Raw genomic sequence first — 18,534 nt, 5'->3', positions numbered from 1 at the left:
AGAAACATTCCTTTACGTGACATTAAGACCTTTTTTACTTTATCTTTGGTTTGCTTCAAACGTGCTTATTTGATAAAAAGGAACAATGTACCTACAGTTGTAGAGGGGAAGAGTGAGAAGGACATTTGCAAAACATTCCTGGAAATAAACATCAGCAGTTTAATAGTAAAGAAAAAAACAAGCACAAGGTACGTAATACCACAAATCATTGGGGATGGGGGAAAAAAAAAAAAAAAAGGACAAAAAATTAACCATTCAATCCCTCCCCATACCCTCTCCCCCCCAAAACACAAACACTTTACCTCAGGAATCACATTTCAAACATCACCTGCAAAAAGAAGACAGCCCCCAGAACCACCAATTCCCACCTCCAGCTCTCTGTGGTCCAATGGCACAATATAACATCATACAACTCACAACCACCAGCATTAAATACTATTGACTGCGAAACAATAAGCTTTTATTTGAAATAAAGTGTCATTTTAAATGGTAACATCTCAAAAACACTGTACAACAGGTAGATCATTGTGTAAACATACAATCTGCACATACAGAATAATAATAAAGGGCTAATATCTAACAGTCAGTTGTAGCTTCTAACATAAACTAGATTTGAAACTACACACAAAATTAAAAAGATACAAAACCAGAACGGTATTTGTTCACGAAGTCCAAAAGAAGTCAAACTTGCAGGTACCAACAGAAGAGGCTTCTGAGGCTGCACAAATTCTGAAATCTGGTTTCAAAAGAACTCTACAGAAAGGCTTCACAGACAGCAAAAGATTTCCTAGAAAGCTTTTCAACAAATGATGTTTTAAGAAACTGGTGCTTTTGATATACTAGTACAGAGCAGAGAATTACCTTTGCCCATAATAAAAAGCAACAAAAAATCTGAGACCGAAGAAAATATTTGAGAAGCCTTTCATATCATAGTCCGTTGAAGTCCTCTTGGCTAAACCATGTGTTGCAAGTAAGAGTTCTGCATAGTTTGAAGAGAGAGGAAAAAACCAAAACCCCACTACTGCAGCAAAGGTTTTGATAGCTACAGCCCAGCACCAAATAACAGAAAAAAAATGGAGATCAAATTCATCTGTTCTGAGGAAAATAATTCTGCACATCAGAACCAAGGAAACATGCTGTAAATAATTTTGCTCTTTCTTTTTCACAGGTGTAAATTAAAGCCAGATGTCCATCAAGTTCTAGAATGGCCACTGAGAAAATTTACATACCGATCACTGAACAAATGTGAGGAGCTCACATTCCCAGATCTATTGCACTCCAGCTTTCTCCTGATTGGATTTAATTTTACATCAACTGTTTGGATCACAACTGCATACAGTTGGTTTGCAGCTACTATGGAGATTACTGACTTCTTTTTCCAATATTCAATCCAACATATGCAACTGAGTCACTGAGCAATTGGGGTGAAAATCCCCCTTTTTCCTCACGAGCTGTAACTCAGCATGGTCGCAGACTGCAAGCATTTTCTCACACACCACAGCATTGCTGAAAGTCTCCAAGAGAGGATGTATAAAGATAGCAGATGTTTCCTGGGGTCTCATTCCTCCCAAAACTTTAGTGCAATTTTGCAGCACTATTTTTCAGATTCAGCATCTCTTGTGATGAAATAGAGACCGGTTTACATTATAACCCAATTTTTTTTTTTTGGTCCGGAAGAAAGAAAAGAGGAAACAGCAGATTAAAGAATTTTGAAAAGGGAGGGGAAAAAAGTCACAGAAAATTAACATTTACATCTGAACAAATACCATTTGAACTCATATTAGTTTAATGACAAGAATCCAGCATAAAGTCATTCACAAAACAAAAAAGTTACAGTGTAAAACCTAGGCTAAAAGGGAGAAACGAGCTCCTGCGACTATTACCATAGTAGTCGGTACAAGCTGCTCAGCTGTCTTAAGCATTCCCATTGAATAAACATTACCTTACCTTTGCTCTTGGCGTTGGCTCTGCCCAGCAGGACTGTCTCATTCTGACGCAGAAAACAGCCATCCTGAAAATGCTGAAGAACAGCTTCTGTCACTGGTCCCACTGCAGTGCTGGCATCCCTGCTGCAGCCAGTGTGCGACAGCACGGGACAGGCTGCAGCTGGAGCCAACTGGGAAACTGGAAAACTTACCTCCAAGGAGCTTACCACTCCCCCCTCCAATAACTGACCAAACTGTCAAGCTGTGCTCCACTAGAAAGCAAGTTTCCCCATCTCCCAAAGGGGAAGAATAGCTCTGAACAGGTGCACACAGGTACATTGTTCAGACCTGGAGTTAAACTGATTATGTCTAGTAATCAAAAAGCGTCTTTGCTCCTCAACCAGAACTTGAAAGTTTTGGTAGCTGATCAAATAGCAGCAAGTATTTATTGGAGATAAATAGTGTATCACCTATACTAGTACATTCTGATGGTCATTACAAGGCAGTCTGACACATGCAGCTGACTCACCAGGTTATTGGTTTGGATTCTGTGCCAGATGCAAAATTTATCAAAAATAAAAAAAGAGGAAGACCCTTGAAGGATCTATTAGATATAAAAAAAAAAAAAAAAACAAAACACCACAATAACCCACACAGGAAATCTTGAACAACTCCTTTCCAGTTATAACCATCACAATGCTCATTAGCAAAGCCACAGCTGTTTGGTGGCATTTCAAGGTCATAGACATTCAATTAAAAGTTTTGAAGCTAAATATGGTGTTTAACTCCACTTTCATAGTCTTCTCCAATACATGAGATCAAGTCAAGTGCTTTTCCTGATCTCCCTTTTCACCTTCGGGTGACTGAAAGGGTGTTACAATACAAGAAAGCACTGATACTTCTGAGGAGACAGCACAGGCTGCCCTGAGGCATGCCATTTTTAAAAATAGGGAGGAGGGATGGTAAAGACCTATGTTTTATGCCAAATGATGGAACCAAGTCAATTGTGCCTTATTCAGAGAAACGAATAAGGTTGTCTTTAAATGGGCAACTGTCTATAGATAATGTTAAGTTACCCAAATTAAGCATCAACAGCAGCAGTAGCCCTCAGCCTAGTCAAGTTGGTTTGTTTTTTTCTTTCCCCTCTTGCTCTCTCTCATTCAGCAGTTTGGCTGAGACAAATTGAGAAAGTTACACTACAGAAATTAGGGGTAACCCTGCTGCAAGTTCTTTGCTAAAGATAAAAGCAGCTCCTAAAGCCCTGTAGTGAAACAATGACAGAAGCTCTTCTTGGGAAAAACTAGTGCTGTTAAAACCTTCATCATGATTTATTGTTAATTACCAAAATACATTCGGACGTTTTATAATACAGGCTACTGTAAATTATTACCAAGAAAACAATACCACAAAAACATTTATTGTTATTCATATTACATGAAACAAGGCAAACTTTAAAAAGACTTAAAAAACAGAACATTTTGATAAGACATTTAAAAGCAGGAAAACATTTTAAAAAGACATTTCACCTAACAGTGCACCCAAGTGTACTTACCCAAGAAATGAACCTTCAGCTTACCAGCACACTGAAACATGTACTACTAGCAGTAATACTGCTCCTACTCCTCAAGGGAAATGTGCAGAGAATAAATTTAGTCAAAATTTCAACTTTATATCTGCACAGCATGTGCAACAAACAGGTGACAAAAAATGGTGTGAATGTCAAGTCCCATGTTGTTTATCTTCATTACAACCCTTAGCAACAAACAGCAGCAGTTCCTAGAGGCAATAACGTTTTCTAACACTTCTACATGAAACCTGTCTGGCCATTCTCTGTAGGATCAGTAAAGACTATGCCCACAGACTTCTTGAGACCTGCTCACATTAGTTTATAAGCAGTGCTCTCATAGAACTGGTTCGATCCACTTCTCGAAGACTGTTACCAATGCCAATAATTTAAGATTAGAGTTTTATCAGCCTGAATTTTATTCCAAGATAAATTTACAGAATTTCAAAGAGAAAAACAATTAGAAGACTTGCACATAGCAATCTTATGCAAAAAGGAAGTTATGTAGTTAAGCTTACGCGGTTAAGGAAGAACTTTAAACTATACTCAAAACCAAAGAGAAAAACCAAAGGTGCATTTTCTCCAGGATACCTAAACTCCCCCTCCCTTCTCCAAGAACTTGCCTGGGTATTCAGCAATTGATCCATCAGCTGTAGGAAACCTATCTTGGATTACTGAATCGCTCTGGAATTTTGCCCCAGAATTTCTAGCTAGTCAAAACATTTAAGTGATTCTGCAATGAAACCTTAAGATTTTACAGTTGGCCATGAGATGGAGCCCTCTGGGGTTGTTAAAAAAAGGATGGATATTACTTACTGGTCCACTAAAACCGGCAAGCTGTGTGATCATCAGAGACACTATGGAAAGGATGAGCCTGGTGCGGCAGAAAATCCACACAACCCTCCGGAGAGAAGCATCATCAGGACCATTTTCTTTCAGTTCTTCCTGCCACAATCTCTCCAGCCTAATAGAAACAGAAGATTCACGTCATAAATTTTTCACCATGACAGAAGGTACAATCTCACAAGTACTTCTTTGTGAAAATTTCAAGCGCTTCCTAGCTCAGAACAACATAAAATTAATAAATATCAAGAGAAATAAATGCATTCCATGATCACTGTGAGGTAAAGAGAAATATCTATATCTTGAAATATCTATGCTGTGTTACTTTCATGTAAGAGAGGGATGAAAAACACATCTTTTGCTTTGTCTGGAATCTTTTTGGCAATCTTAATATAATGACTCGTCACAGTCTTTCCTTGCTGATCTGACAGAAGAGTTGTGGAGTCAAAACCTAAGAGAAATTCTCATTAGCCATAGAAGGTTAGCCTGATCACAAGATCTGACCCATGTTCAAATCACCTTGCTACTGCCAGTATTACTTCTCATTATTTTAGCACAAGATTTTTTTCAATGTAGCCTTAAGAACTTTGTTTTAATAGTTTAAAGACATGCAAAATCAGAAGAACCACTGCAAGACACTCCTGGATATATAATCCTCTAAATTCATTGAAATTAGCAAGATTACAGAAACTGTGCAGCAGGAGGAAATGGTCTGTGAAGGATAAAACTGAATTCCACCATTCCGAGAAAGTCAGAACAAAATATCAGTGCTGCTTTTCTAGGGCAATACTATACTATTGCCTGTGGACTAACATATAATAAATGGAAACAACAAAATAATAAGGAACAAGATGTCTTTACCTTCTACAATTGACATCTGAGGACTCATGCCTCGATAAAGACCATACATCATCCATAAACAATTCCCCTTTCTTGTATGCTCTGTGGGCCAACGGAGTGAGCCAGGAGAAGGTCATGGAGGAGAAAAGCCCAGCATTATCAACAGGGTGCTGATGTCTAAAAGAAAAACAAAAATCACAAACAGATGAAAAAGGAAACAGAATTGTAAATCTTTGAGAACAACAAAGCCTCCTCTCACTGAAAGCACTCAGAGTACCAAATGGTCCATGCCAGCCACACTCGCTAAACAAAGTCTGATGTTTCCAGTACCAGTCAGCAGACCTACATCTGCAGCTGTGCTTTGTGACTGGTTTGAAAAGCAAGTGCTGTATCAGTTCTTTGGTAGCCTAAAGACGTACTTGGAAGTGGTCCGTATGGGTTTCAGTGCGTTCAGACCATGGTGGTATTTGCCCTTGTGATGCTCTTCATCCAGCATTCGCAGCTGGGAATGCACAGAGGTGTCCAGTGGCAGGCCCTCTGCCCGAGCTGCTGCTTCCAAGGCATCCTGGCATTCAATCTGCTTTTATAAGAAAGACAGCAGAGTCAGACTTCAAAACTACATTTGAAGTCCATGACTCCCAACTCCAGCAACTTTGCACCTCTTTCTTCTGTAAGTTATTGCGCAACAACAATCACGATCATTTAAATGTCTTCGACCACAGGCTTCATCCTGGCAGCAAAGCCATGGAAGGCATATGTTCTAGATCTGCATTAGATTGCTGCATTTGTAAACCATAAATTACCACCAGTATTGTGCCTGTGCATTCAAAGGATAAATGGACAGACCAGACCAATCCTGTATCCTGCCACAGGAAATACAATAGAGAAAAATTACAACATCAAGTACTTATGACATCAGCTCAGGAAATCAATGACCGACTTACGCACTGAAATTAAGACATACACGCTTGATGAATTTACACCCTCTTAGCATAATTTAGATATTCTTATCCACAGAAAATTCAAATTCTTTTCAGAATACTGCAAAAGTCCTTTCTTCAAAAGTACTTTAGATTAGATTAAAAAAAGCCAAATATGCATTAAGCAGAATTGTACTTCCTTTTTATCATGTTTCCTGCTTTATCTTTTTTTTTCCCCTAATCTAAATGGAACAAAGATGACAATTTTCTCTGCTCCCAGTCATAGCTTCTCAATGGCTCAGCAACTTCAGTAACAACCACTTAAAAGGAAAATCTTATCTGGGGGGGGGTTTCCAGAGCGCCAGTGAAAGGCAGACTTAAGTGCTAATCTAAGAGGAGAAAGGAAACAGCAGTGATACAGAATAGTCAAAATGTTGCAGATTTCGAACAAACCTTTTGATGAGAAGCCAGATGTGGTAAAACTACACGAGATCAGCTTGTTATCTGTATTGGCAAGAGGGCTCTCGACTGATTTTAAGTTAATGGACCATTTATTGCAGTTTCTTGAAATGGAGTTTTTAATGAAAAATAATAATTTCTAAGGTAAAAATCTTCCTGGCTTTCTTACAAGTAATAATACTATGATTCTACCCTTATTAACTAACCTTACAAGAGCAAAGTTATCTTATTTATTTGATAACGGCATTAGTAAATGCCTCCTAAAAACACAGTATCTGCAAAGCACTAAATGCCTATCAGTAACAAGCATTTGGTTCCTAACTTTCCATCATGTAATTTTTGTTGGAAATGCCACCATTTTTCATAGGCTTTATCTGTGCTACATTAACATACAGGACATTAAGACATCCAGCTTCCGCCCACGTGAAGGGCAAGAACAGGAAACTGATAGAGTCATAAATTTGTTCCTTATTTATTTAACTGAAGTATTTAAACAGTGCCTAAGCATGTTGTCAACAACCCATGCTTCTCATCTCAAAAAACATATTTGCTAAGCTATCAACTAAAGCTATGATAACACCAGAAGACAGCCAAGTAATGAGAAAACAAAAGAACATTAAAACTTTATGACGCATGGAGTGACTCAAAAATATGCAACACTTGAAATCAGAATTAAAAAAGGCTTCTCACTCAATTTATATTCTATTACTGACTCACTAAGGCAACACTGCCTTACTAAATCTATCCAAATCAGCATTTAATAAGGGACCTGCCAAAAAACATCCAAAAGGAGTCAGTAGTGAGGAAGAGTTCTGCACCACTGATTTCTGGTTACAGCAGAGGAATTCCTAACTGGTTTGCTATGTTACCCTCACAACAGGCCCCCAGCAGATCTGCCCAAACACTTTGTTGCTGATAATATGATGGTTTCTAAGGGATGCCATAGACAAGTCACAGAATCATTGTTTTTCAGAGCACACAAAAAAATGCCTATATGTTAAAAAAAAAAAAAGTCTTCCTAAACAGAAAACATGATGTTTACGAGCATAAAAGTAGCTTTTCACCACTTACTAACAAGAACAGCTCTTTAATAAGAAAGCACAATTGCAGGTTTTTCAGGTAGTCCGAAGATAACGTTCTTAAACACTCACTGTGAAAAATAATTAAACTCTCCAGAGCTGCTCAAGAGAATTCTCTCAGCAAAGGTGGAAAAGCTGCCTTGATAAAGACTAGGGCACTACCTTGGAAAGGCCTTTATAATGCCTTGCCACAGAGGCAAGTGTGAGCACAAACCCCTAGTTCAGAACATTGTTCATCTCCACCTTGGCAAGGTCATCAAAATCCCACATATAAGACTATCAAGAAACAAATGCATCACACCACTGTACAGTAGAGATTCTAAGAACAACTCCACAGTTCTGTGTAGTTTTCTGAAGATTAGAGAATCTTCAAAGCAGAGTTTATCACGAAGAAATGAGACTCCTAAGCAGTTCTACGATGCATTTCAGGAACAAAAGACTGAAGTAAAAAAACCCCAACACAGTTAATTTAGGTTTCTGATTAGGTTTCCTGATTGCCTGCATGGATGCCTACATCCTGCATGGATGTAGAGTTTTCTTGGAAACCAGTGCCTTGAAGAAGTCATTACCAGTGTGACATAACACACTCCAGCACTACTACTGAAATAAATGTCTAATAAATCAAATACTATCAAACAGAAATCAGATAGTACTTTTTCTAATTCATCAACTTACTAATATACCAATACAAGCAATGAACCAAGTGATACAACATGGTATTGATAATTCTAAAGAAACACTCACAAAAACAAAACAAGCCTAAATCAGGTGTCACTAACTGGAGGGGGAGGAATCATTCTGATGTCTCGAAAAACAGCAGCTCACTACTCAGCATCAACAAAAGGTCAAAAAAACAATGAAGAATTGCTACAAAAGACACAAAGGATAAAGCAAGAAACATTACCATACTACTTAAAAACCCCTAGGGTTTGCCTCCTTTTTGAATACCAGTCTCTGCTCCCTGTCACTTCAGTTCAAAAAGGGTATTATACTTTAAATCACTTTCTGTGAGTGATGAGAACAGTTGGGTTTGGAATGGCTTCCACAAAATCATAAATTTAAGACTTTTCAGCTGGACAGAAGAAAGGAATAAAGGTTCAGGTATTTGAGAAGTCCATAAAGTCACAAATGGCATGAAGAGGAGAACTAGAGAATGACCACCAATATAACAAAAGAACAAGGCACACTTAAATTTAGAATTCTCTGTCATAGGATACCTGCAATAAGGCAATGTGAGAGTCAAAGATTACATGGTTGGCTCAAAACATAATGACAGAAAGTCTGAGTGAGGTGAGGAAAATGAGTTCTTTAAGAGCAAGGGGAAACTATTTGCTCATTAAGTTAGAGACGACTGTACCAAATCCACAATCCGAGGTCATGAAAATACAGAAAATTTGGAAGCCAAGCTACAAAGCTGTCAAATATACAGGATGTCAGAATTTCTGTAGGAAGCAAGAGGGGCACGAAGAACTTTACTCAGAAAGGCAAGCAAACTTCAATATGGGAATTTGGATACTTTTGAAAACCTGCTCAGCAGGCAACATGGGCATTTATCTCTGAGTATGGGGAACAGGTGGAGGGAAAGGGGGCAGCTGTGATGTATACAGGAAGGAAAAATCCACCCAGTGAGATTCTAGCCTTTCACCCAGGCAATCCCCTTTTTAAGGGAAGGTAGCAATTTATTGGTTTGACAACTGTAACATTATATGATAACAGCAAAACCAGACAAGACTGGAAGCAATGCAAAACAGATTTTTCCATCCCTTAATCATCTTTCAAAGGAAGAATTTGATGTGTCAACATACAACCCAAACCCCACCCACCAAACAACTACTGTCCCTTCTTCCATAAGGCAGAACATCTTCCAGGACTCAAATCACAACAGGGAAGAAGGTTCATCTCTTTTGGCCCTACTCCTACCTGACAAAAAACTAGAACAGACCTATAAATGCTTTTTATCAATCCTTGCAGCTGATACAGAACGCAAAAGCTACTGTGGTTGACTTACTACTACATAAAGCTAACATTGTTTTATTTAAGTAGTAAAGAACCCTGAGTTGACAACGCTGCAGAACAAGAACTCCCACCTCTTGCATTTAGCATCCAGAGCTCAGCAAGCCTCCTCACCCCTTTCTTCAAGTTCCCAGCAGGGAGAGGCAAATAGGAAACCAACAGACCAGCACAACAGAGCTCAGGACTAGGTGGGCCTGTGATGTTGATGAGAAGAAGCATTATATGATCACCTGTTTTGCTAAGTGCCTAAAGCACTCTCCATATTACAACTCCAGGATGAACAGCAATTTTAAAATATTTGGGACTTCAATAAAGGATTGGCATTGCAAAACAAGATTAGTTATTAGTTTGCATGGGCTGGGGAAGAATAGGATCAACTGTCCTAGCTAGCTTAAGGGTAACTAAAATAATACAAGAGCCTAGGAAGAGATACTCTGAAGTTGTAATTACATTCTTCTTCCCAGAAATTCCTCTGAGTCCAAGTATAACCCCACTTAAAAGTAGTTAGGGGTTTTATACACTGCTTTTCCAGGAAGCACAGGCAACTCCTAAAGCATTATTGTCCAGACTGCAAGTCACCAAACCTAGGAGTGCCTGAAAATTAAGTAAGTTTGCAGATCCAAACATTGCCAAATCTACTGCTGCTTGGTGAAGCAGCAAGTGCATTATGAACTTCGTAGTCCACTAAGGCAATTCTTTTCTCCTTTCACTGGATTTGATGCAGTACATTATCGACAAAAATATTAACAAGGGGATTTGCAGCATTAGGCTCCCAGCCTTCTCTGTAGCTAGGATACTTTATAATACCCTGCCTGATTAAAACATGAGCCCATTTAAGACTAGTTTGGTGTATCATCCACCCATACCAGCTGTCTCCCTGTCGCTGAGGCAGCGAGGAGCAGGCACTGAGCTAGATCAGAGACAGTGGGTGTGAGGAAGGAGGTATTGATCCTTTAGGCATCTGCATATATTGATTGTAAAGTACAGATAGCACAGCTGAATTCACACAGCACCAAGGCGAGACCACAAAATAGTTTTAGATGCCTAGAAATTATGGTTACAGCTTCCAGAACTGCTGAAATGAAACAGGACAAAAAGTTAGAGCCTCCATTTTCTTCCACCTCCTGACAAGGGGAGTATAAATGAAAACTCATATCTCTGCTGCCTTCTCAGCTACTGCTGCAGGGAAGAACAGCACTTCACAGCACCACACATATATTCAAATGCAGAAATAAGTACAGCTGTGCCATATTTCTCTTAAGTGAAAAGAACTGTTCAGAAGCGTGCTCTGATTTGCCACAACATGTCAGAGATTCAACAGCTTGAAGTCCAGTTATTCACTCTAACACAGCTACATGTGACTTCATTACACAAGATGTCTCTGTCGTTGCTTTTCTCGGCCAGGATTAGCAGAAGGTGTATTAACATTTGAGCCATGGCTTCAAAGGTAGTCTGAGTTTATGCATCCTCAGATTAGAGCAGAAGTCTGAGTAGTGCTTGGCAATCATATCAAGGTTCTGTAGCCAAACAAGATCAGAGTATGTATGTCTGTGATATATTTTAGTCACATATATTGAGCACTTTTACTTAAGGCACATAAAGTCCTTGATAAGGACAGGTATATCAGCTTCTTACAGGAACATTTCTTATTTTACCTTGCCCTTGAACTCTGGCCAGCATCAGCACTGAAGTGAGATGTTCTCAACTCTTTCCTAGCAAATCCACTTATTCCTGCAATCCAAGAAATACAGAGTTTGGCACAAAGTGTTCATGTTAGGATTTTACAACTGTAGCTACTGTGAATGCATCTGATTAGCAGCTGTGCACCTGCTTAGGCTTCTGGTATCCATGAATCCCTGTCTTTTGTTTTGCATTAAAACTAGTATTCATGATCTTGTAATTGAAGGAATATAGGATTCATGCAAAACTAAGGTTGTGCACTGATCATCCAGCACTGGAGCTACATCATTTATGCACAGTAACAGCAGATTCCAGGGGAATTGCAAATAATCAGCTTTAACTATAAATTTCCCTACAGACTCAATGTCCTACCTGTCTCTGACCACAGTGATGGGAAAACAACTCCTCACTAAGCAGATTAAACTAGCAGAGCACAGACTGAGAATCTGGCTCCTGCCTCACTCAGGTGAGTTCTGCTATCCTGAAGTACATGCAGACATGCTGCCATATGCTGGGGATGTTCTTCAGTAACATCCTTTACTCAGGCTGTGTTTAAGTCTGGCACAATAAAAGCTACACAGGTGAATTTTGTGTAACACAGGGAGTTTCAAGGGAGGCTTTCAACTTAAACTTCTATTGAGTGGAATCACCAATGAATGACAGCAGTGGCCTTGATGCCACAGCCTTTATCAAACCTAATAACAATCTTTTATTTAACTCGCCTTCCCATACCAACGTGTGCTTCCAAAAGCAAGGGGCACCTCACTCAAGGGGCAAAGAAGCTAGTAAACTCAAACCAAGCACTTCAGGGCTCTAAACACATTGACTTTGAAATTCTTTAACTTTAGTCCTCAAAAACAACTGAAACACAGGTTTTGTTTGTGGAAAAGCCAGTTTGCAGTATGCGGTTCAGACCACAACTGACTATTCCTCATCACCAGGATATGAATGTTCAAAAACTAAAACTATCTCATTGTCTCAAGGCATCAGAACTCCCTGCAGATAAGTGAGTTTTGACTCATTTCAAGTCAAGTTTTCCAGTAGTTTGAGATAGATGCATTTAATACTTCTGGCAGCTCTTATAACTGTACATTGTGTTTCTAAAACAGCCAAAGGGCAGAATGTCTCCAGCACATTCCACTGCAATGGAAAAGATACTGCAAGATTTCCTTCACTGATGGCTACTCTGCTCCTTACACACTTTTGGTCATGAGCAGCCCAATTTAGAAATCTGCTTTGAACAAAGGAACAACAACCAACAGTAGTCAAAGGCAATACCAGCAAGTGGTCAGATCTGAGGTTTTATCATATGGCTAAGACTTAGGCAGAAGATGTCTAGTGCACTAAGGCAGGCAGTCAAGTTTGAATGGAAGCTGTGAATTATCCAGAACATTAGTGTTCCTCTAGAGAATGTTACTGCCCAGTCAAAGATTTCACCTTTTTGTTCCTAATATTAAGTGGAAGGCTTCTCTGAAACCATAAATCCTACTCCAAGTTTCAGGTAAACTTTTGATACATGACTGGCTGTGGATATGCTTTTCTCAGTGATACATACAGACATGGAAGACAAAGTAGAGATATCCCTTCTCCAGTGTAGTTAGAGTCACCCTGAAACATTCAGCAAACAAGTCGAGGATCTTCTGTCAAATGATTCTTGACAGAATCACTTGATTCTCTGTGATCAGTCTGTCAGTGGGTGCTTTATTAGCTGAAGTTCAATGGTAAAACAACTTGTCAGAATGCAATTGTAACCAATACATTCAGTTCTTTGAGGATATCATGGAATTAATGTGTCTTTAGAAAGTACCATGAGTGTTTGCTTCTGTACAGTCTAATTGTGTTCAAAGTTTTCAAAGATAACAGAACTGCTGACAAAACAGATTTTGAAGTTTTGCTTTCATTAGACTTGAAAAAGTAAAAAAAAAAAAAGTGTTTCCTTGGTTATGAAAATATGCAATCTTCTAGGAAAATGCAGACATCTAGAAGCTTCAACTACAAATAAGAGCTTATAGTTAAGCTTTCTAGGGCTGCTCTAAGCATTGAGTACAAAGGCAGCACCAAGGCTACATTCACATTCCTATTTTTGAACCTGTTGTTCAGCACAGTTGATTCAGACACTTCAGATGCTTCAGAGAGGTTGAGGCAGAATTGATCCTACTATTAAACACTCAGACAGTGATAAATCACTTCAAAGCTATCAGTGCTTGAAGGATTTACATCAACTCCAACAAGTTCTGATCACATTCCCTGCTGTCTTTGGTAAAAGATGTCAGAGACAAACCTGAAAAACAAGAGATCATGGTGAGGACAAGAGTATTAGTAGGGCTTCCGATAGCTAAATTTAACAACTCATTTTCCCTTCCTGTTTGAAGCAATCTCTGCAGTTCCACACTGTCCAGTGCCTTGAAATGCAGCAATTTGCACTTGAGGTTTACCACAGATGCAGTCATTATGCTTCCGCAGCAAGAACCTAATCCTGAGCAGTACACCCAGTCAGAACCAATTACAGCTTAGAGTACAATTTGTAAATTAGTACCCTAGCATCTTTAACTTAGGGACTCAAATTCCAAGAACTGAGTTCTCATAAGTATTGTGTATCACAAGTACAAGCTGCTTCTACATCCTCCTCCATCATGAACATAATGGGGTAGGAGGTAAAATCCTCACTTAACTGATGTTCCACCAAATAAACACAAAAATCTACATTTGAGAAATGCCTATTCCAAAACCACTTTGAGAACAAGTTATTTCTCTTACTCATTTGTCATTTTATAGTGTATTTCATGGGCACAATGGGGTCTGCCCTCCTCAGGACACACTGCTTCCTTAAGAAAAACTACATACAGTTACTTCGGGTACAAATTGAAGGGCACATGCACATTCTGAAAATGGAAATCAACATATATCAAGTATAAATCAATATTTTAAAGCATCCCTTAATTCACTAGTCACATAACAGCTTCATACAGATGAAGACTACTGACCATAGTGCTACTAGGCAGCAAGGGCACCTACAAGTTACCGTCATCCAGCCATGCCCCCACATACAATAAGCCCAATTAGTATGGAACTATGCACTGAGAACATATAGTTAAGACCCTGTTTTGTAAGCTACATTAAGGTCTCCAAAGACTTAAAAACCACTTGTTACAAGAACACAGCACAGACACTTATTCATGAGGTGAATATATGTATTCGCAAGCTGAATAAATTTTTTTTCTTGAATTTCAGTCCCAGAGTGCCTATTTCAGATGTCCATATTTCTATAGCAACATTCCCATTAACCACCAGGAAATGCTGGATTAGACCTACTTATATTGCAGAATAATTTCAATTACGATTCCAGGAAGCCTATTTGAAAAGCTCCTGTCTTTCAAAGAAGTGATCTTTCAAGCTGTGACCAAGCAGCATTTAAGCTTCCAAGCAAAGAATTGCAAGTTCTTTTTCGTTGTTGTCATGAACACACATTACAGCATCCTTTCAGCAGGAAACAAACACCAGTATGGAGATTTCAGGACAGAAAATGTAAAGTTGAATAAAACCTTCATGCAATGCAAAGAAGAGTCAAACAAAAAGTCTCTGGGACCTTAGCTCAGTAGTAAAACAGGTCTTTCACCTATAAAGATCTTGATCAGAAAAACAACAGGACTTGTCTGTTTCAAGTTAAGAAGGATGCAGAAAAATGCAGCAATAAAAAAACCCCCAATGAGTCATGTTATTGATCAGTTATATGTACCTGTAGCCCTGCCAGAAATGGTCATAACCACTGGCCATGAACCAGTGGTCCTTGACTCCTGCCCTCAGAGGACAGGATTCTACCTCACTCTATGAGGTACCCTGCAACATGTTAGCAAGAAGTCTACCTCATGCAGCGTAAGTCTGCTGCAAAACAGTTCCAAACCCACATTCCACAAAGATCTGAAGTTAGTGCTGAAGTAACAGCCTTAATCTGCATCCAGCTTGTTCCTAGCAATATAGATCATGCTCACAACATCATTTTCTGTTCAAACTAGTTCAAACCCTGAGACAGGTTTTCCGCAAGAAATTTGAGAGTTACGACATCTCCACTGATGGCACACTGGACTCTTTGTCCAAGTGACAGAGTTCCACTACAGCTTAACCCCTCCATCTGAACTGCTGTGCTCCTACCCTTTCTCATGACATCAGCCCTCTGTCACCAGCTGCGTCAAGTAAGGTATCTAACACAATCCAGGTTCCACAAAAGATACAGAGTCCCTTCTCTTCCCTTGAAATACCATTTTCTTAACAACTTCCACCCTTTTTTTACAGGCAGAGGGGAAGTGCTTAACCAAACAGACCAAGCTCAGCCTTATGAAAGGGAAGTCTTTGCCTGTTACCAAAAATATGAAGCATCCCAATGATGATAAGCCAAGTATTCTGCTGAAACCAGAGCTTGTTTCAACTAGAAAGGAAGAAATTCAGTCCACAAACATGAACATTTAACTTAGACATGATGTTACGAATACAGCTGCTATAACTTAACCTCAGTATTCTGCAATATAATCTCATTGATATGCAGAAACAAAAATCAGAGCTGTTTGTGTTTATGGACTAGATATTCAAGCTGCAAGGCCAGAAAAACAAAAAGGGTACCAATGCCTGAGCTAGAAATTAATGCAACCCTGTCATACTGAACAAGATAACCAGCAAGTAAAGTGAGCAACCTATCAGAACCAGATAAGCAAGGTAAGTTAAGTTCATTCCTCTACTCAAAGAGACCAAACCAAATAAAGCTCAAGGTAGGAACATGGGTAAGCCATTTTCTTGCATCAGTAAGCACAAATTTTACAGAATCCCTGCTTTTCAATCCAATTACCTGGGTCAACTACCCTGTAGTCATAGGCAGCAAATCAAATGGTAGAGGTAGAAGGGTAAACAAGACCACAGCAAGAGAGTTAAGCTGACCTGAAGCTGCCTCAAAGATTTTCAGCCAAGCAGCACAGACATGAAGGACTTGGCTTACTTTCAGTCTTCAGAAAAAAAATAAATATGCTGGTTTTGCGATTTCATTAAATTAAAAGGTTTAGAGGTAAGATAAGGATGTTTTCTTCCAAAAGTTAAACCCTGATTAGAAGATACAGACCAACAGGGAGAGATAACATGCCATGATTACTGCTGAACTCCACTGCCACTGGTCAGGAAACAGAGCTGCCCACCAATGGCATCACTGTTGTCACCAGTAATTTGGCAGAGCAGATTTGCTACTGGACAGGGTAGGGTGAATGCAAAGCCCGTGACATCGACATAATAAATGCCGTTAAAAAGCTGCACCGGGACTCCAGAGGGCTCTTGGTTCTGCATCAGTGCCTGCTCTAATGCAATCAGACACCACCTTCCTCAGAACACCGTCAGCAGCAGTCTGCTGAGTCATAGAGCCTGTGGGGACACCGGAGCTGCAGGGCCTGCGAGCGCTCCCTGCACTCAAACTGCTGCAGAGCTGAGCACTCCAATCACAGAGAACAGCAGTGCTGCACCGCCAAGCCACAGACACACGGAAAAACCCCTCAAGCCCCAGTGAAACAAGGTAAGCCTGAGCTGAAGTACATAGTATCTCAGCATCTTGCGTAATCTAGCAAAGCTTAAACTGTTTTAAAAGTCTTCACAATTCTTCCACACAAATACAGGGAGTTCCCCTATTTCCAGCCCTCTCACACCTATGTTTTCACAAGCAATCCATATGGAATGACCAGCAACACATCTGCAAGGATCTTGTCATTGCAAAAAAAAAAAAATCAGACATAAGCAGTATTATTTGTCTTCAGAAAAATCTACAGTGTATGTATCTCAATATCTATCTCTCTCTCTCTGTGTGCGTGTATGTATCTATGTATATACATATATATATATCAGTCCTGAGAGTGTTCCAGAAGAAGTTAAGAACAGGATATGCAAGAAATTAGCTGCTCTGAATGCTAGCACTGAAGTATTATCTTTAACCTTCTTTAACTGGCACAGGTTATTAGTTTCAGACCATATCTGTCACCAGTGTGGGTGTTTCCATTTATCTGAGCTTTTTTTTTTGCCCTATTGCACTTGGTATATGCACTCTTCACAGTGAAAACAAGCTCTAAAAATTAGAAGCTCAGAACAATGACAGGCTAGCTCTAAGCTAGTCGTTATTTCAAAACCCAGCTCTCAAAATAAACCAGTATTATGACAGCACCTCACCATGTTAAATACATAGATGTACAAGAAAGTGTTCAATACTAATTATTTCCATCTGAGGGAAAAAGTAAAAGTCATGCTGCTAGAACAAGCTAGACATCTGCTTTAGAAAATTAATCCCTGAGAAAACCATGGCATGATTAAGAGTTTTTTCAGCTGCCAACACTGAGTGGTGCATGATTTGTGCCGAGTTCTTCACTACTCTTGCTTGATTGCAATGATTCTAAAATACAAAGGCTTATAAAGTTTCCTTGATTCACATCAATATCTAAACACTAGAAAAAGAGTATGTTTTGTTCAAGTGTTACTGAAAAGCCACATTTAAAAGTGAGAAATGCTTAATAAGTCCTCAGATCTGTTACTAAAATAGCTACAGTACCCCTTGGAATGACCTCTTCCACACAAAAGGCAATATTCATTATTGACCTTCAATGCAGCGAATCCATATACAGCTGGCACAGCAAAGAGGCCGCTGCATGTACTTTAGTAAGCATAAAGACTGAAAAACAAACAATGAAAAAGTAAACTGACCTTATGTTTAGAATGCTGAAAATTTGACTCCTCCTGCTCTTCATGCTGCACTGAGTCAGCTCTCTCCCTCACACTCCTATACCCAGGACTGGGTATAATGTACTCTTTTCCTATGTCGATGTCTTTCATCTTCTGTAAACGCCAGGGTTTACACGTGTACTTTCACTTCAAATATCTGAAAAATAATTATATTCCACTTCATTACACACTGTGCCCAACACACCCATTCCTTTCAGTCAACTATTTTTTAGGTTTATTTTCAAAGTAAAAATCAGAAAGCAATTGTAAAAGAGTTATATCACAAGAGGAATGTAATAACATGACTTTGGAGTCCACACAAGACTACCTTCTCGTGAACTAGTTTAAACATACCCTGAGGTAACCAAATAGTACCATGATCCTCAATGCACTAGAGTGCTGTCATACTTCCTCTCTTAGATCTCTGAAATACAATTATGCAATCTGACAGATTAAAGTAATAGCTACAGCATTTA

The 18,534-nt window shown here is 39.2% G+C and overlaps 1 protein-coding gene across 6 annotated transcripts in view; it reads right to left on the bottom strand.

Moving 5' to 3' along the window:
* The window catches only part of ABCC5 (ATP binding cassette subfamily C member 5), a 44,630-nt gene extending 26,416 nt beyond the window's left edge, over positions 1–18,214 (bottom strand). For 2 of the 6 annotated variants that reach the window (XM_029960782.1, XM_029960784.1), the window contains exons 1-4: positions 18,041–18,214; positions 5,592–5,749; positions 5,194–5,349; positions 4,306–4,453 (exon numbers count right to left, since the gene is read on the bottom strand). In XM_029960782.1, coding sequence (XP_029816642.1) covers positions 4,306–4,453; positions 5,194–5,349; positions 5,592–5,749; positions 18,041–18,169 — 591 coding nt within the window. In that variant the 5' untranslated portion in view covers positions 18,170–18,214. Of the gene's footprint in view, positions 1–91; positions 4,198–4,305; positions 4,454–5,193; positions 5,350–5,591; positions 5,753–18,040 lie in introns of those variants that run through there. The other 4 variants (XM_029960787.1, XM_029960783.1, XM_029960785.1 and 1 more) reach the window with 4 other exon arrangements.
* Between the last annotated feature and the right edge of the window lie 320 nt (positions 18,215–18,534).

This window comes from Manacus vitellinus, unplaced genomic scaffold, assembly GCF_001715985.3.
Source record: "Manacus vitellinus isolate BGI_N305 unplaced genomic scaffold, ASM171598v3 scaffold_29_pilon, whole genome shotgun sequence".
Lineage (NCBI taxonomy): Eukaryota > Metazoa > Chordata > Aves > Passeriformes > Pipridae > Manacus > Manacus vitellinus.
Note: the sequence above shows the minus strand (reverse complement) of the source record. Positions and strands in the feature narration are given on the sequence as shown.